The sequence below is a fragment of the Amphibalanus amphitrite genome, unplaced genomic scaffold, assembly GCF_019059575.1.
Source record: "Amphibalanus amphitrite isolate SeventyFive unplaced genomic scaffold, NRLGWU_Aamphi_draft 000462F_arrow, whole genome shotgun sequence".
Lineage (NCBI taxonomy): Eukaryota > Metazoa > Arthropoda > Thecostraca > Balanomorpha > Balanidae > Amphibalanus > Amphibalanus amphitrite.
Window position 1 is genome coordinate 384,220 of NW_024881956.1, and position 20,193 is coordinate 404,412.

Here is a 20,193-nt window from a genome sequence, read left to right on the forward strand (position 1 = left end):
GTGTAGGTGCACCCCCATCCCCTGAAAGTGCACCCCCATCACAAAGTGCACCCCCATAGGCTAAGCGGTGCCCCACACGCCGCCCGACACCGATAAGCTCCCAGTAAACATGCCGACGGCCGAGTCTCGGCCCGACGTCGGCCCAACGTTGGTTCAACCTCGGCCCGACATCGGCTGGACGTCGGATATGCCTGCATGTTCCGACGTCCAGCCGAAGTCCAGCCGACGTCGAGCCGACGTCGGGCCGAGGTCGTTTGCCGAGGTTGACGAGATCATTTGTCGTTGGACCGACGGGGCCGACGTCGGCATGTTTATTGGGACAACGCGCCAAAAATATCAACCGGCGGCGGGATTCGAGCCCCCCAGTCGCCGACGTCGGCATGATTACTGGGACAACACGCCAGAAGCATCAGCCGGTGATGGGATTCGAACCCCGTGTCATCTGAACGCGAGGTTGGTGCGCTAACCACTACACCACGCAGCCAGTTAGCGAATTTAGTATGTTTTGTTGGGTTATGCCCTTTCGGTCTGACAAGACCATTTCAGAGCCGGAAGGATGAGTAGGATGGAGACATTGGTCTTCTTGGCGAGCACCCTGGGTCCAGTTCATATAGAGTCCCTGGTCCCATTGCTGTTACGTGACACTTATTGGAAAGGGCGACCCCACAATGGATTCATATAGCCACTCTTACACACCTGCACTAGGACCTTAACCCGCGCCCCACTGGGGTCTGTGTATAACACGCCCTACTGGGGGGGGGGGGGGCTATTCATAGCCCCCCCTCCTAACTCCGAAACTACTGGGCCGATCGTCAAAATTCAAACGGCGTCTGATAGCCCAGGAAAAACTGTCGAGCGAAACCTTATTTCATTGAACTCGAGGTCACCGATGACGTCACAGGTCAGGTCAAAGTAAAAATTATTAGCATTTTGGTTTGTTCACATTTTGGGCTCTGGCCGCCGTCTTACAAGTCAGATCAGGCTCATTTTTGGTACACACACTCTTGAACAGATGCTCTAGATACCCTGAGGGTACCAAACTTTTACTTTGATTTTCAGGTCAAGGTCAGGTCATCACAGGTCACGAAAATATTTTATCATGCGTCGGTCACGTGACACATGTTTTATGGTCCATTTAGGCCATAGATTTCGAATTTGATGTTGTCTGTGTCATTCGAGGTCATTTTGAGTCGAATTTAGCTTAGGTCAGGTCACTTTCAGGTCAAAAAAGGTCAAATTTTGAAGTTGAAATTTTTCAACAAAAAAGGTGTCTATTGGATGCAGTTTGAGCTCAGAAACACGATGGTGCCATTTATATTGGTGTACGATGTCAAATACGTACTGAAAAATCGATTTGAAAAATTAATAATTGTGAATTTTTTGCAATAATGCGTATAACTTGGCCATTTTTGAAGATATTTAGCTAAAACTTGCTAGAGTTAGTCATAATCATGCGTTCTGTCACATATATTCCGTTTTTTCGAAAAAACAAAAACTTTTTGAAAAAAAAATATAAAAATATAAATTTTGAATATTATTATATAAAATTTTCGAAATTTTCAAAATTTTGAAAATTCGAGATAGCAGTTTGATAGCGCGGTCAATTCTGAGTGCTTTCATGCAAAGAAATTGGATCTAGCTTAAAAACTGAGCTCTTGGGAGCGATTGCCGTGGTTCAATGTTTTGCGCATAGGTGGGCATCGTTCCCCAAAATTGTAACTTCGTTACTCGTTCCTCCGTTCCTTCAAAACGAGACTTCCGTTACTCGTTCCTCCGCTCCTCTGCATCTAATGTAACGGAAGTTCTTTAGTCCGTTACTCCGTTACAGCAAAATAAAAAACGTTAAAATGTTGGGTATTTCACACATTTTTTAGGCCATTCTGACAAAAACTAAACCTACCGAGAAAGCGGAATGCCCACCAAATCTACCAAGACAGCGGGCACTGATTGGACACTAAACCTTGGAACGTCTGGTGGTACTGATGCGCATCACTTGCCCCTGGCCAGATGCCGGTTGCCCTTCACGAACACTAGACGTTCCGTTGGCATGTGAGAGCATAGGCGGCGGAACGGGGGGGGGGGGGGCACCGGCGCACCGTGCCCCCCTTTGATTTTGGCATTTTGAGTTTTAACATTAGCCCTATGTGCTATGCATGGAAAGAATGAGACCAAAAGTCGGCAGTGCCCCCCCCCCTCCCCCTAATTGAAGATGTTCCGCTGCCACTTTCTGAGAGGGTAGCCCTTTTTGCACGTAGCAATCTTTTCTCATTGAGAACATGCGCAAAACATGCGCTCTACTGAGGCGCTTGAAGGGACGCCCGTGTTGAACTTTGCGAACACATACTGCAACGCCGGCTCATTGCGGAAGGCCAGTGCACTGAGGCCATCTTCCGTCTTCAAGTCAGGGCTGCTCAATAATCCACTATTCCGCTGCTGCATTAATGTCTGCGGGTTAGCTGAAAGATCAACCCACTCGGACAACGAAAAGTAACGGAGGAACGAAGGAACGGACTAAACTGTTAAGTGTAACGGAGGAACGAACAACCAATGTAACGGAAGTTACTTGGTCCGTTACCCTTTTTAAAATGTAACGAGTCCGTTCCTCCGTTCCTAAAAATTGTAACGGCGTTCCGGAACGGAGGAACGGAGGAACGGATCGTGCCCACCTATGGTTTTGCGTCGAAATCGGGCGAACATGACGTCACTGTGACGTCATTTTCGGCCAACCTATGGTAGCTACGAAGTTCAAATTTTGACACAAGGTGTAAAATTGATGCAGCCGAAGGTACTGAAAGTTTGGCGTCGATCCGTCAAGCGATTTGGAAGTTATTGCAGAAAAACGGGAGGGGGGCTATAAATAGCCCCCCCCCCAGTGGGGCGCGGGTTAAAATTGGGTATCAACGGCCTCCTCTCGTCACGGGCAACACGCTCTTTTTCCGCGAAGCTCTAGCTCAATCAGGGGCTGAACGGCAAGGGGGTCCAACGGATCCCCTCCCCTTTACGCTAGACACTGGCAAAACACCAATATATGAGCGAGGGTTAAAATACAGCTGCTGTCATACAATTTCGGATGGAATCAAAGGTCAGGTGTGCAAAATTTCAGCTCTCGCAGCAAATAGACATGTGGAGGCGGCACCCCTCTCCCCGCCCCCCTCTTCTCCTCTCGGCCACTACCAGCAAGGTTTTAAACGTATCATACACATTACAAAGCATCATATCAGATGACGCACCCGAGTAGCAATATGCACTGAACAAAAGCTTGTTACCCACCAGTAGTCTATAGGCACCATAGCACATGGTCGAGAGTGAGACTGTCGTCAGTCACGGACGCGCACTCGACCAACCCTCCGAGCCCGTTGACTGCGGGTGGCCTTGATATGTCAAGCCTGATCGGCCGCCGGCCGCTGTGACGCGGTCGTTACACGCGGAGGGGAGGGAGACACAAAGCTCTACGTTATAGCTGACCTCTGACCTTTCCCCGTGCCCTGGTCACTGACCCCGCTCCATGTCGCTGGGCGGTGGCATGGCGGTGGAAACTGGTTCTAGCCTCTACACATGCCACCATTCTAACGCTCCCCTCCCCACGCTACTACGCGGCGTGGGGTAGTACGCTCGTGCGTAACTGGGCGGAGCAAAGGGTCACGCGATACAGGGGCGGAACTGGTTGCCCTCCCGCTCGCCGAGTGACCAACGACTAATACCTTGGAGAACCGTACATTTTGTCGTCCTTGCTTGGCGTTGATAGCGTCCTCCTGAGCCGAAATTGGCGCCCTCCTGAGCCGAAATTGGCGCCCTCCTGACCCGAAATTGGCGCCCTCCTGAGCCAAAATTGGCGCCCTCACCAATTTTATCCCCCTCCGAAACTTTTTTCCTGGCTGCGCCCCTGACTGGTGGCATAGGTATTGGTGTATCACAAGTGATTGCGAGTTTCTAACTTATATAGTGCGCAGTGCGCACACAAAAGCTTGCATAATACATTATGGATATTTTCAATGAAATGAGTGTTTTAACCCTATTAGTGGCAGGGGGGTTGTTTTTATCCACCCCTCAGGTTTTTCGGGAATATCTCCGAAACCGCTGAAGCTACGATGCTGAAGTTTTCTGACTTTTCCTAAAACTAAATTGGGCACATTCCCTGCAAATTTCAAGTTCATAACTTTACCAGGGGCGGCTCCAGAGCACTGGGAATTGGGGGGTCCTATTCGTGAAGCGAGTCATTTGGGCGAAGATCACGATGCTGCACCAGTTCTACGAACAGTGAATGAAAGGTATCATGTGATAACATATACAGTTATTGTGCATCCTCTTTTGACACGTTTTTGCTATAATAGGCGGATCCAGGCGTCCAAAAAGGGGGGTTATGTTTTACCTCCCAACATAGGTGCCCTGACACCGCCTATGCATGACCAATACAATTGTAGTCGTTCTCTCATAAGGAAATTGTAACATAACAAGACCATTATCAGCCCTTTTTAGAAACAGTAGGGTAAGGTGCCTAATTAGCGACCCCCTTAGTTTGAACCGTCATTGCTCACGCTCTGTGGGTGCCACTGTATTACTGGCTTGATTTTCGGAGAGGTCGTTCATTTTCTATTAAAATATAGTCATTTTCTGCCCCAATATTCACTAACTTATTTGTAGTGAGCATTTTGGCAGACCATTGCAAAAAACGCTAATAGGGAACTCTTCCCGATTAGCGACCGGGGAGGGTCGCTAATAAGTCTATGGGTTTCCCCATATTAAAAATGGCAAAAAATGCGACGCCTGAAAAGATGAAATATGATCTCAAAAAGGTAACCTATACGCAAAGCACTCAATCACTCAAACATGCACGTTTATCCAACACATTTACGTAAGTAAAAACTGATCACGTGATGCACTGAAGGCGAAAAGAAGGCGGAAACCCAAATTTTGCGGGCTATCTCGTATGATATTTGAGGTCCGCGCTGAATTCAATTCGGCACCCCTGCAGTCGGTGACGACATTTGGGCCACACATTGCAAGCTTCAGCAACACCTCATTTTCATTTCTCCCTTTTCCCCTTTCTTTCCCTTCTTGAGCTATTTGCGACCATGTCAGGCGCAAATAGGAAATATGAGTTGCGACACATTTTTAACCGCCATGCTGTGCACAGTTGAGCGATTCACTATGGGAAAACGGCAATCAATTGAAAAAGGAATGTCGATTCAGAATAAAAAAGGTGCATCATCCTAATGTGCATCGCTTTTCATCAGAGGGGGCCCAAACACACACTTTTTGGATAAGAAACTCGTCATTTTTATTTAAACTCACCTGAAACGTCCCACCAGAAACATCGACGACCGGAAAATAATTTAATTTGATAACCAAAGTATGGCTGACCTTTTGACGATGTTTTTACCCCGTTTTCTCCTGCCAGTTTTTCTGTAGAGAGGTAGGTCGCAAATCGGAAAGGGTCGCTAATTAGGCACCTTACCCTACCAACAAAAACCTTATTTACTATACTTTTTGTGTACCCCCAATCTCAATGATCTGTATCCGCCTATGATTTTTGAAAATGCATATTTTTAGGATCCATGTGAATTCCTGGTTCATTCTCTATCGATCGGCAAAAGTTGCGTTAAGATTGGTTCAGAAACCTGGCCGTGATAAACAGTCTAAAATGTATCTGCAATTTGCCCGTTTTTACCCCCCTCTACCCCCACCCCCCTATTGACATTTTTTAATTTTAATTTTTTTTTTTTAATGTAGATCACGTTGAGCGAAATCGAATGCCGTTTGAATTTTGAAAATCGGCCCGTTAGATCTCGAGATATCAAGGGGGGGTCGTAAACAGCCCCCCCCCCCTGCCACTACACTGAAAAAAACTTACACCTAGAGAGTTATTTTTGGAGTTTTTCCACTCCAGTTTGGCGAATAATCACGCACCAATGGCATATAATGATTATGTTTTGTAGCGTATTCTTACTCTCTGCATTGCATTAAGGGCGTTTTTGAAAGTTATTCTTAACCCGCGCCCTGGTGTGGGTCTGAGCCACCTTCGCCCTGGTGGGGGGGGGGGGCCAAAATGACCCCCCCGTCTAACTCGAAAACGAAGAGGGCTAGGAAGACGCGGAAAAAAGCAAACGAAAGCCCATAACAAGTACGTTCGAAAGTATTTCGGTCATTTTTTCGCTAAGGTCAATATTGAGGTCGCTAGAGGTCATCATAGGTCAAATTTCAGTGTTTTCGGTGTTGCCGGACATATTCCGCTGTAGCTCGGAAACTAGAAGAGCTAGAGAGCCGCGGAAAAAAGCAATCGATAGCTCTTTTCAAGCTCTTTCGCCGAAGTTCGTCAGATTTGACCTCAGCTCAACGGTTTGGCCTACAGAGGTCATGCAAGGTCAACTTGGCAAATTTCGTTGAAAATGTTTTTAACTATAGCATGCATTCACGAGAAAATAGAGAAACGATTCATGCACCATCGTGCTTGGCTCGTCGAGACGCGTCGAATGATATATAGTTTGACCTCGAAAGGTCATTTTGAAAATTTGACCTCAGGTCAAGGTCATGACCTTACCGAAATAGGTCATGCTGCATATCATTCGATCCGCATTGACGAGACAAACACGATAAACGTCGAACGGAGTCTCTATCTCTATTCAATAACAAGTAAGTGCAGAAAAACCGCTGGTGACCTCTGGTGACCAGGGAGATGACCTAGCGTGACCTCAGCGAGGTCACAAGCAAATGGTTTCACATGGGCTGTGATTTGCTGACCCAAGACACTTCAATAACGAAATATAGGAACAATCACGCCCGATTTAGCTGAAAAACAACTACTTTTCGATTCTCCCATTGACTTATAATGGGGAGCAGCGATGACCTGACCTGACCTTAGGTCACATTTATAAAAAATCCGAGATAGCCATTTTGTAGAGCTGGGTGACATCTTCAAGTACTGTAAATTTTACATCGATCGGATAAAAGCTGTGCCTTTGAGAGAGCTTTGAACTTTTTTAGAGGTGGTGTCAGTTTTGGTGACCTTGTGACCTGACCTGACCTGACCCGAACCCCCAAAAAAAGGACATGATGTAAAAATGTTGAATAAACAGCTATACAAAGTTTCAGGGCGCTAACTCAAGTGGTTTCTGAGTTATCGCTGAAAAACCACAGGGGGGGGGCCAAAATGGCCCCCCCCCCCACCAGGGCGAAGGTTAAACCTGGTACTATAATCATCTCTTTTGTGTTTTAGCAAGTGCTAATTTTATCTTCTAATTTTATCACGTGTCCTTTTTATTCTTTCGGGTTATAAATTTATATCAGTCTCAAAGAGACATGGGGGTAATTTTAGCTTATTTCACAGTGATAAACAAGGTCATTGGAATATATTTGTGCTGAACTCCCATTAGATGGTAATAAAATTGACAGCTAGAGTACTTTTATCAAAACTGCATAAAAATAAACCGCTGTGGAGTAATTAGGGTAATTTTTATACTCCATTACGGCTGATAAATTGACGCGACAGAATAAAACTATTCTCATGTAGGTGTAAAAATTACTTCCTTCGTGATAAAACTATCATGTCCGGACAATAATTTTATAACCATGGAGTAATATTATGTGGTAGCATTACTAACATTATTCTTCGGGAGTATTCGGGAGCGTATTTCAAGCAATACTGTATCACTTTCTTGATAATCCTATTCCGTTGTGACATAACTAATCTAAAAGTGATTAATTTATTCGTCCAGCACAGTATTATTCCAAGAATAATATTTTCGGAATGTGTCTGCAGTTCGCGACCATTCGCGACCGCCATTGTGCTCAAGTCGTCAGAACCAAGGCCTTCTGTCAGAGAACCGAGCAAGCGTCCCAGTCCTCGAAGGTAAGCTGAAATTACTGTATACTTTGTGTTTTGTTAGTATGACTTTACAGTAATCCGTAGTATGACCATACAATCCAAGAAATGCGTTGACGTAGATTTGCGGACGAAGATTTCCGCGATGATGAAATTCTGGAAGACAAATTGTCACCCATGGCCGCTACGTATTGGGTCCTCCGAGCTTCCTCCTGTGTCACGTTGATGTTTCCTGTCTTGTGGTCGATGTTACCCATAGTCGTCCAGTGCCCATTGCCTATCGTATTAAAACGGTCATATCCGGACATCTACTTTTTGTTGTTTCTATCCTCCCAATATCACGATAGAAGAAAACACGTTTAATGAACGTATTTACATCTTGTTCAGTGTTCACTGCCTGATAAAACTGTCCATGAAATTAAAAAAAAACGGTTCTTTTCTTTCTCAAAGGTGACTCTGCGGAAGAACAGCTTCCGACAGAAACTTCGGAACAGATTCAAGAACTGTCGAAAGCCACTGAGCAACGCCGTCATCGACACGGAAAGACGAGCCAGGGGCATCGTTGTGAAAAAGCGTGCGGCAGCTGAAGAGGGGATGCCGGGGATGTTTCCCAAAACGAAGAAGTCGAAGCTAGACATCTGCACCGAAACCGCCAAGTTCAGTGCCAAGCTAAAGCACGCCGATGTCACTCACAAGACATCTGTTCTCAAAGAATCCTTCGAGGCTCGGCGGATATGCCTCACGAGCAACCGCGAAACCGGAAGACTGGCGAGGAGATGAAGGAGATATTCCCGGATATGTACAGCGAAGCTGCCGTAAGTGTTGCTTTATTCGGTATTTAAAGTCTTGTCTAATGTTATGTGTGATTGAACTCGAGGTTCCTTTACTAACAGGGTAGTTCAGTAGGAAAATTTGACCGCCACGGTGACGTCACAGTGGCTATGCGTAAGCGTGGTGTAGTTAAAATGTCACATTTGACATCTGTGCCTTTTAAGGGTGGATTAATCGAGAAACGGGGCTTCAAACATTCATGTAAACGTGTTTTTTATAAACTTCCCAATTATAAGCTCGCCAGTTGACCCAGATGATCACCATGTTCCTATGTATTATGAATGCGTGGGAACTTTTTTCCCGCCAGCGCGGCAGCGTGATGTAACGGTAAAGGAATTTTGAAACTCGGCATATAAAACTTGGGGATGGTTGAACTGAACTAACTATATAATTTGTGGCACCATTTTATATCCGCGCTATCAGGGAACAAAATTGGATAGGAAAACAGCTGGAAAATTTGTATAATTTTTAACCCACTCCCTCTGGTTTTTCTACCGCCTGCTGGGAAGTCACCAGGTGTGGACTGACTTGGGAATGATCATGGGGCTCCGGGCTCGAGGAGGACGTGAAGGAGCATGTCCTGCACAAAATCAGACATACCGCGAAGAAGTATGCCCAGACGATGATAAACGTGGAGCCGGCCGACAAAGACGGTGAGTTTTGAACGGGCACAAGCACACCTATTCGGATGAGGTGTTCCGCTAGAAACACATCGTGCCGGGGGGGGGGGGATACTCTTCTATGTAACTGGGCTCGAGCCGATCATCGTAGACAATATATTCCTGGCCAGGGCTGGAATAATGTTTAGATCTGACTGATTTTTTTTAGCGAATGTAAAGTTAGGCCCGAGGTATTTTCGATAAATACGAGGTCAGGCCAAAACATTAGCCAAGACCAAGTGTAGGAAGGTATTTCCCACGCATGCTTCTTCCTGCACGATCGAGAAATGACGTTTCACATATCCCAATGGCGTAATACATTAAAGGGACCCTCCCACCTTCAAAAAAGTTAATGAATTGGCATGAAAGTGATGTCGCTCGGTTCACAAAGAGCAAAAACGAATATCTACCAAATTTCATCGAAAAATATTCACCGGTTTTCAAGATATTAGACTTTTACTTTTGTTTACTTTTTGGGATCTCCGCTGTTCCTAGCGACTTTATTTGAAAGTGCGGCATTTGTTGCGCGCAAAGCAGCATATACCACCGCGTGCTACAAAACGTTTTAGTCAAACATTTAACGGACGTTCGAAAGCCTGATGACGTCATCAGATTCCCGTAATGGTTAAGAGATAGGGACCACGCTGGTCCCACCCTGCAAGTAAAGGGAAGAAATTTCTTGAACACCATAAAGCTGTGGGGGTTGCAACCAGGATAAATGGTGGTTTCTGAGCCTGGCCGCAAACTTGGCTATCTCAACTCAAAACTAATGTTAAGGTGGGAGGGTCCCTTTAACCCGCGCACCGACGGGGGTCTGCGCCAACTTAGTACCGACGGGGGGGGGGCGGATGACCCCCCCCTGAGATCTCGAGAACGAAGCAAGATAGCGACAAGCGGTAAACGGCATCGGATACGCACGGTCAAGATCTACAATTTTTACTAAGGTCATTTTCAGGTCAGGTCAAAGATGACGTCACAGGGGTCGAAAAAGTCAAAATGGCGGCGCTAAATATGGAGAGAGTTTTTCTCGAATAACTTTCGAACTAGTCAAGATAGGAACAAACTAAGGGCATCGTCGTGATCCTCTCGTCAATCCGCATCGAATGATATATATGTTGACCTCGAAAGGTCAAGGTCAAAGGTTGACCTCAGGTCACGTGACCTCGAGGTCATCATGTATATCATTCGATGCGTCTTGACGAGCTGAACACAATGAGACCATCCACGCGTCTGTATCTTGTTCCTGTACGGAGTTATTGGCCAAAAACCTTTGGTGACCTTTGATGACGTCACATGACCTCACAGCTGCCCAACAGCAAAACAGACCTCAAGGTAGTGAAGGTTGATCGTATATGAAGTCATGTATGGTATATGGGGCCATTCCGACCCGTTTTAGTGGTAAAAACAGGGAGTTGATTTTTCCCCCATTGACTTATAATGGGGAGGTCGCGAAATTGACCTGACCTTAGGTCACCGATATCAAAATTCCGAGATATACAAATTGTAGCTACTAATGACCTAATAACATCCTGCGACTTTCAAAGGCCTCCGACATCTACTGTAGCTCTGGCACGGTGACAAAGTTGCAAAAAAGTGACTTGAGGTTGGGTCATTCAAAGTGACCTGGTGACCTGACCTTGAAAGGTAGGAGGTTCAAACTTGCACACCATGTGTAAAATTGATAAGGGAATAGTCATACCAAATTTCGCGTAGCGCCGCGGTTTTCCCGCTATTTGCGAAAAACCTCAGGGGGGGGGGGGCGGATATCCGCCCCCCCCCGTCGGTGCGCGGGTTAATAGCAGAGGGCAGGACAACTGTTTATTTTCTTGATGATTTTTTTTTTGGCTTAAAGGAAGACTGCCACCTTTTTTTACACAAAACGGTTTTCACTAGACCTAACCCACCTATGACCTACCCTGAAGTCTGTTTCCCGAAATTCGGCCTAGTTTTCAAGATATCCGCAATTGGACTTCAGATTAACCCTATTAGTGGCAGGGGGGGTTGTTTTTATCCACCCCTCAGGTTTTTCGGGAATATCTCCGAAACCGCTGAAGCTACGATGCTGCAATTTTCTGACTTTTCCTAAAACTAAATTGGGCACATTCCCTGAAAATTTCAAGTTCATAACTTTACCAGGGGCGGCTCCAGAGCACTGGGAATTGGGGGGTCCTATTCGTGAAGCGAGTCATTTGGGCGAAGATCACGATGCTGCACCAGTTTTACGAACAGTGAATGAAAGGTATCATTTGATAGCATATACAGTTATTGTGCATCCTCTTGACACGTTTTTGTTATAATAGGCGGATCCAGGCGTCCAAAAAGGGGGGTTATGTTTTACCTCCCAACATAGGTGCCCTGACACCGCCTATGCATGACCAATACAATTGTAGTCGTTCTCTCATAAGAAAATTGTAACATAACAAGACCATTACCACCCTTTTTAGAAACAGTACCAACAAAAACCTTATTTACTATACTTTTTGTGTACCCCCAATCTCAATAATCTGTATCCGCCTATGATTTTTGAAAATGCATATTTTTAGGATCCATGTGAATTCCTGGTTCATTCTCTATCGATCGGCAAAAGTTGCGTTAAGATTGGTTCAGAAACCTGGCCGTGATAAACAGTCTAAAATGTATCTGCAATTTGCCCGTTTCTACCCCCCTCTACCCCCCCTATTGACATTTTTTAATTTTTATTTTTTAGAAATGTAGATCACGTTGAGCGAAATCGAATGCCGTTTGAATTTTGAAAATCGGCCCGTTAGATCTCGAGATATCAAGGGGGGGTCGTAAACAGCCCCCCCCTGCCACTAATAGGGGGTAGCCAGGAGCCTGCCACTAATAGGGTTAAAGCCATCACAAATGTGTGGAATATGGGAATGTAACATTACCATGTTAGAATCCCATCTCCCACACTTTTTGTGATGGCATCAATGTGAAGTTCGAATGCGGATATCTCGAAAACTAGGACGAATTTCGGGAAACGGACTTCAGGGTAGGTCATAAGTGGGTCAGGTCTACTGAAAACCGTTTTAAACCGAAAACCGTAAAAAGGTGGCACTTTAACGACGGGTGGGACAACATGTTGTACCTCACCTTTGGACAGCCAATCGTCGTTGGTTTTGCTATCAGTCAAAAAGTGTTGTTTAACTCTAGTGATATTGAAAAGTCATGGTTGTCTCCATTCAGGTTGTCTCCATTCATGGTTGTCTTCATTGTCTCCAAATATACCACAGTTACATGCAGTTTGATACCTACTTGCACTCCATACTTAACCATGACAGCGGAACATCGGGTACTAATTTCTTATTTCACTGAAATATTTTAACGACGTATAATTATTTTGTAATTATGCACGTTTAGTTGTAAGAGTGTATCGTACTACGCAAACGTACTACGCATCGTACTACGATTTTGAGAGTGAAAAGAAATCAGGAAGAAGCGAAGAATCGTCTCCAGATACTGTAGATGGCATAGCCAGCTACTGTACGAACGCGGTTCCTTGTTTCTCTCCTAGGTTTTCTTTACGTTTATTTGTACGATATGCATTGATGCCAACTGACTGCAATATTCTTTTTCACGGCAGACGACGAGCTGCTAGCTCTACTTGCCTATGGTTGTGGAACAACAATTGGCACCTTGGCGGATCCGAGAAACGGGGTTCGTCAGGCAGGTGAGGAACTATCGGTGGACGGTGTGGTGGTCTGCCAACTGCCGGCCACCAGGTTGGAGACCGTGGCCCTAATGACGGCCGCCCACGCTGTCTTCTACACAAAGTTCACGGGGCCCTGCAGGGCCCTGTTCGAGATTCTTTACCGGAGTGTGGGATTCGATGTAAACATATCTGGCTTATCACAGAAGGTGTGGGAGGTTACCCAGGTAGTGTAGAACCAGCATCGGAGATGCCCACTTCGAATGACTAGCGACCTGTGGCTCACCTGTGGTTCAAGTGACTCGTGACTTGTGGCTCACCTGTGGCTCAAGTGACTCGCAACGTGTGGCTCACACTACTGGAGTCTCTATATTATGACTAATTCAGCTGCGGCGGTCTCAGTACGCCAATGAGTCTCAGTACGTCTTTCATAGCCCAGATCACGCTTGTTTTATATGCCATCCGTGGCGATGGTTCTGTGCGCAGATGTTATTCGTTAGCCTCAGTGTTAACCATACACGCTCGTTTTATCTGCCATCCGTGGCGGTGGTTCTGTGCGCAGATGTTATTCGTTAGCCTCAGTGTTAACCATACACGCTCGTTTTATCTGCCATCCGTGGCGGTGGTTCTGTGCGCAGATGTTATTCGTTAGCCTCAGTGTTAACTAGTGATGTCAATTACGAAAAATCGGAATACCGATACCAAACCAAATACCAACCAAATCCACGGGAAAATACCGAAACCAAACCGACTTTGGAAAATGAGGGAAATACCAACTTGTTACCGATTTCTTAGCCTCTTATACGTTAGCGGGGGTTTATGATACCGACAAAATACCAAACATATTACGATTGAAATACCAAATACCAAGTTGGTATCGGTTTGGTATCGGTATACCAAAAAGTTGGTATCCGATTGACATCTCTAGTGTTAACCATACACGCTCGTTTTATCTGCCATCCGTGGCGGTGGTTCTGTGCGCAGATGTTATTCGTTAGCCTCAGTGTTAACCATAACGCCCTTGTGAGTTGTGACCTTGAACGTCCTTCCAGTGATTTCGCATTGCGGCCGGCAGAGACGAAGTTTTGCCTCCCAGTTGAGACGCCGCTTCTCAACTAGGAAGCAAAATTACGTCCCTGTCGGCCGCAATGCGCCATCACTGGAAGTGCGTCCAAGCTAAGATGTACCTGCTGATGCTCAGGTACCATTCGTTAATCAATTGTTGGTGTTTCAATACATTATTTAAATGCATTCCTTATTTTACACTTGGTCATAATATTATCACATCACCCCTCATTATCAGGGGTGGTACTTTTACACCGGGGCTTGATTTTACCGGGGAGTTACTCCGGGGTAAAATTATCGAAAAAAGGAGTGCTTTTTGGCATGGCAATATTATTCCCCGAATGGGAGTAATTTTAGTGTTAAGTTAATAAAATTATCATCTGGTGTAATTTTATCCAAAGATAGCATACTTTTATCCTCCGTCATAAAATTACTCCCTAGCAAGAATAATATAAGCGTTCGGATACTAAATATATTCTATGTGCTAGTTTTATTCCCCAAAACTCCCCATTTTAGGCGCTTATGCCAGGTCATAAAATTATTCGATTGCAGGAGTGCTTTTTGGCATTCTAAAATTAGAAAATGGGGAGTAAGTTTTTTCAGTGTAATAGGGGTAGCCAGGAGCCTGCCACTAATCGGGTTAAAGAAATCAAAATAAAAGATTATCGACTGAACATAAATTCACCAGACTTCAATCGTGCAGTGTGTAGTGGGAAAGGCAATTCTGGTCCCAATTTTTCTCGCTCGTAGCGCTATTGGTTTGGTCTGCAGAAGAGGTGCCCGTCTTACCTATCCTGACCGTCTTACCCCACTTTCCCCCACTCGTGTTTGGTTAACAAAATTCAATAAAATAAATGCTGCATGTATCATGGTCGTGAAGTTGTCACGAGAAATTGCCAAGATTCAGTTCAAGATTTTGGAAAATGCAGAACGATAACCAAAAATCAAAGATAGCCATTTGATTGTTTATGGTATTGGCAGTCTAATGGCGTTTACTGCATCTCTGTAGGTATGTCTATTTTGTGATTTTATATGATTTTTTGAACATATGCCGTTTTTTGGTCGAAAGCTCAGAAATCATGACGTCACTAAATCCTCGAGATCTCAAAAAAATTTCCGACCGATTTTTTTGAAAATTTGTCGCAATAAACATCAATCAATTCTCTACCGGTACCCAAATTTTGGCGTGCACCTGCGGTGCGCCATTTTTATGCTATAGCGCGGCGAAAAAAGTGAGGGCGTTTAACGCCCCGCCCCCCAGCAACTCTGGAGTAAGTTGTTCTTCTGATCGTAAATTTCGAAGCGTTTTAGTAGGGGAAGGAGGGTGAATTGCGCCACCTTAAGGAAAAACGCTAATTGCAAGAAAACCGCTGGAAATATAAGCATGCACTGGTAACCATTTCAAAGAGGAGCTCATTGGCTGCGATTTAAGAGCCTCCCGATCAATTAATAATGTTTCGTTTGCTTCTGACAGCTGCTTTTTCAGAAACATGCAAAAGGGCGCATTTGCCAACAACTGCTGTAAATTGCGCCAGGGGGATGGCGCAATTAGAACCCAATTGCGCCCTATATTTTACATGGCTAAGTGAATGAGACGGAATGCATACACCCTGGCAGTCTAATGTCATTGCGGCTTACTTAAACATTTATAATGTTATTCAGGCTGGATGAATAATAAATGTAGATATAAATCGCGATGTTTTTTGCCCAGATAGATAACTTTACATGTGTCCGTACGCTTGTAAAAGTGCAACGAAAACGTTTACTGTAACCGACTAGATATATGTGAACGTATGCGCCTATACTTTAAAATACTTTGTGAATGACCTCTCCTTGAAATTGTATGTAGGATATATTTTACAAAAAGTCAAATACAGAAATGATAAATTTTCGATCACGGATCTTTGTCAAATCACATTCAAAATTCAAAAATTCTTTTTTCAAAAAAAATTCAAAATTCTTTTTGTAAAATATATCCTACATACAATTTCAAGGAGAGGTCATTCACAAAGTATTTTAAAGTACAAATGCTCCTTGCACAAGCACTAAGAAGACTGAAAGGTATGCGCCTATACAGTTAAATTTTCAATCGGTTCTCTCAAAATTAATAATTTTATAGTTTTGACAACTTAATGACAACAGTTTTTACTTTTTCATCATAGCTGTCACTTCTCACGCCTGAGTCCATGTTGAAGATGTCGTATTTTGTCAATTACACCACAAGTCGTAGCCTAAATGGCAGCTGCATTTAGGCTACGACTGACGATAGAGACAATTTGCGGACTGACGATAGCGGGCTGCTCCCTTGCCTGACATAAAACTCCTTCTTTATTGCAATCAGTTAATGATGCATTCATACTATCGTGATAGGTACAATGGCTACACCATTATTCTATTTGCGCCCCCCTGGCGCAATTGCCATGGGCGCAATTAAAATTGAGGTACTTTTTGATAAAAGCATAGAAGTTATCATTAAGATGTTGCAGGAAGTTTACGGTTTCAGTTAAATACAATGAAAAAAGGATTTTTCTTTCTAAATATCACTCTGAAAGTCACACAAATATCGTAAATTTTTATAGCCAACGGTTCAAAATACTGCAAAAGAAAACGCCATAAAATCTTTGATGGCTCAATGAGCCTTGCTGATTGGCTTCATCGGAGTGTTTGGGCCATAAAATGAACAATCCAGTGGTGAAAATAATGTTTTCGAACACAAAATTCTAAACATGCTATTGAATCCGTGGGAATGTTGGTGGGCGCAATTGGTTGGGAGGGCGCAATACACCCACTTTCCCCTACCTATATTTATAAAATACAATGGAAACGATTTTATGATTTCCCTGGTACAATGTAGTAAGTAGTAGGTACCTACTCATTTATATAACTATAGACGACCTTCCCAAAATTTCATTTTTTCGAACTTTTTCATTATCCTCTAAAAAGAAAACATAGCAACAACGTTCTTTCTTTATTTGAAATGCGCCACTCCTGGGTTAGGTGTCACAATGTGAGATTAAATGTCAAATGTCCCAAGCGGTTGGTGTTACCAATACCCATTTGTCTGTGTTTTTCTTAACCCGCGCACCGACGGGGGTCTGCGCCAACTTCGTACCGACGGGGGGGGGGGACGGATGACCGCCCCCCTGAGATCTCGAGAACGAAGCAAGATAGCGACAAGCGGTAAACGGCAAGGGATACGCACGGACAAGGTCTACAATTTTTACTCAGGTCATTTTCAGGTCAGGTCAAAGATGACGTCACAGGGGTCAAAAAAGTCAAAATGGCGGCGCTAGGTATAGGGAGAGTTTTTCTCCAATAACTTTCGAACTAGTCAATATAGGAACAAACTAAGTGCATCATCGTGATCCTCTCGTCAATCCGCATCGAATGATATATATATATATATATATATATATATATATATATATATATATATATATATATATATATATATATATATATATATATATATATATATATATATATATATATATATATATGTTGACCTCGAAAGGTCAAGGTCAAAGGTTGATCTCAGGTCACGTGACCTCGAGGTCATCATGTATATCATTCGATGCGCCTTGACGAGCTGAACACAATGAGACCATCCGCGCGACTGTATCTTGTTCCTGTACGGAGTTATTGTCAAAAAACCGCTGGTGACCTTTGATAACGTCACGCGACCTTGCAGCTTCCCAACAGCAAAACAGACCTCAAGGTAGTGAAGGTTGATCGTATATGAGGTCATGTATGGTTTATGGGGCCATTCCGACCCGTTTTAGGGGTAAAAACAGGGAGTTGATTTTCCCCATTGACTTATAATGGGGAGGTCGAGAAATTGACCTGACCTTAGGTCACCGATATCAAAATTCTGAGATAGGTATACAAATTGTAGCTACTAATGACCTTATAACATCCTGAGACTTTCAAAGGCCTCCGACATCTACTGTAGCTCTGGCACGGTGACAAAGTTGCAAAAAAGTGACTTGAGGTTGGGTCATTCAAAGTGACCTGGTGACCTGACCTTAAAAGATAGGAGGTTCAAACTTGCACACCATGTGTAAAATTGATGAGAGAATAGTCGTACCAAATTTCGCGGCGCTACGCCCCGCGGTTTTCCCGCTATTCGCGAAAAACCTCAGGGGGGGCGGATATCCGCCCCCCCCCGTCGGTGCAAAAAATCCTTTAATATGGCAGCACAACAATTTTACTCGAGCAGGAGCACGTAATGCTTGGATGAGTCCTAATTATGGCAAAAAATACTAGGTACTTCAGGACTAATGTCTGTCAAATAAGATAAGTTTTCTTCTGCTTATTATGATAGAAAAAAGTATAAACGTATTCACGAAAGTCGAAACGTAAAATTCGGAATTTCTCGCAAATCACCAAAACCAATGCGGTGCACTGCCCATGCATACCTGCACTTCTGTTGTCACGCTGCCAAAAGACAGTCAGCTGTCGCCCTAGACCTTTTTATATTTCTGATATCGGGGTGGGCGGTGTTCCCCAAAGGGCGATGTTCCCCCACCTTCCCCTATCTTAACATGTTCATATCCCTAGACCTTAGCAAACAAGTGCACATGAAATAAACGGACAATTTATTGTTACGTGAAAAAACGCAGGTAGCAAAAACGATGTTCTTTTACATTAACAGAAATTGCAAGAAAAAATAAATACGTCGATGAACGTGTTCCAAACAATCGGAAAATAGACCGGTAACTGCTATTTAAATCTTTTCCTATAGGTACTACCAGGTGAGAGAGAAGTGGTCAGTGGAGTAGACGGCAGCTGGCAGCGCAGGCGGGGGCTGCCACTGGGAGGCTGTTGGCCGGCGTCGTCTGGGGGGCCGCCACTGGGAGGCTGTTGGCCGGCGTCGTCTGTCTATCAGACGAACGTGACGCTCGCCGTGAAGCCCGTCTGAAGAGTTGGGTAGGAGCCGCCCCCATAGCTGTGAAACTCCAGGGCCAGCCGACCGCCCGACGACGTGATCACCTGATTCTGCTGTTCGGTGCCGCAGTTGACGTAGTCTGGAATCGAGTCGCTGTCGGTGTGGACGGTCACCCAGTCCCAGGGGCACTTGACATCGTAGCGGTAGAGGATCTTGAAGGTGCCGAACTGGATGCGGACCTGCATACCTGCGGGCGCGGTGACGATCCAGACACAGTGCTGTCCAGGAGGGTACAGGTTGGGGTAGTTGGGCGAGGTGATGTTTCCCTCCGTGGTGATGTCCTGGTCGCCGCACGGCGCCTCGTAGTAGGTGCCGGTGACGGTTTGGCACGTTGCGCCGCTGGTTCCCGGAGGACACACGCACGTGCAGCTGCTGTCCACGTAGCCGCCGTTGGCGCAGGTGGGCGGGGACGAGCAGCTGTCGTCGCAGAGGTACATCAGGCTGGCCAGGTGCTTGTCGCGGTGCGAGAGACCCTCGAGATTCCCAATCAGTCCCGACTGCAGGATGTCATTGGTGACGATGGTTGGGAAACCGTTACTTGTGAAGCCGAACCCACCGTAGTGCATCAGCGATCCCAGGTCGTACGGCACCCCGAGCCACTGCCCGGCCGTCTCGATCCGGAAGTTGAAGGCCATCTCGCTCTTGATGTTGTCCCAGACCACGGTCACGTGGTTGCCCCGGTCGCCGCGGGACTGTTCGTGGAAGAAGCCGATGGCGTGGCCGATCTCGTGCGCCACCACGCCCAGGTACTGGCACCCGTCGCCGACGCTGAGTAGCTGGCCGCTGCTCGAGTTCGTCATACCCATGGCCGACCAGCACCCATCGCTCTTGATAAAGCGCACGTGCGGTCCGCCGCTGTAGCTCTCCGGCTTCTGCTGGAAAGTGATGCACGTCACCGCCTCCCAGTGGGCGATGGCCGCCAGGATGACGGAGCTCTCGCCGGACGAAGACGATGTGATAACAAACGGCACGACGCCGTTCGTCCAGGTCTGGCTGAGGAGACCCTTGCGGCTGAGGCGCTGCTCTTCGGAGAGTAGGATGTCTCCTTCGAACAGCTCCCGAACTGTGCCGTCGGGCAGAGTGACATTCAATGGCGGCAGCAGGCGGAACGGCGGCACGGGCGGCGGCTCGGGCTGCCCGGCCCGGCCGGGACGAGCCTCGACAGCTACCGCGAGCACCGACAGCAGCAGCACGCGGCGCAGACCAGCCATGGCCG

General features: G+C 45.7%; 1 protein-coding gene and 1 long non-coding RNA gene across 2 annotated transcripts; one reads left to right on the forward strand and one right to left on the reverse strand.

Annotated features, from left to right (window-relative positions):
• The first annotated feature begins 7,757 nt into the window (after window positions 1–7,757).
• Window positions 7,758–12,945, forward strand: LOC122391940. Its single transcript, XR_006258428.1, has 4 exons — window positions 7,758–7,846; window positions 8,270–8,634; window positions 9,167–9,303; window positions 12,899–12,945. It is a non-coding gene; the product is annotated as an uncharacterized LOC122391940 (long non-coding RNA).
• A 5,519-nt stretch (window positions 12,946–18,464) lies between these two features.
• On the reverse strand, window positions 18,465–20,193 carry LOC122391938 (blastula protease 10-like). Its single transcript, XM_043386292.1, has one exon. The coding sequence runs from the start codon at window positions 20,186–20,188 to the stop codon at window positions 18,914–18,916; it is 1,275 nt and encodes a 424-aa protein (XP_043242227.1). The 5' UTR covers window positions 20,189–20,193; the 3' UTR covers window positions 18,465–18,913.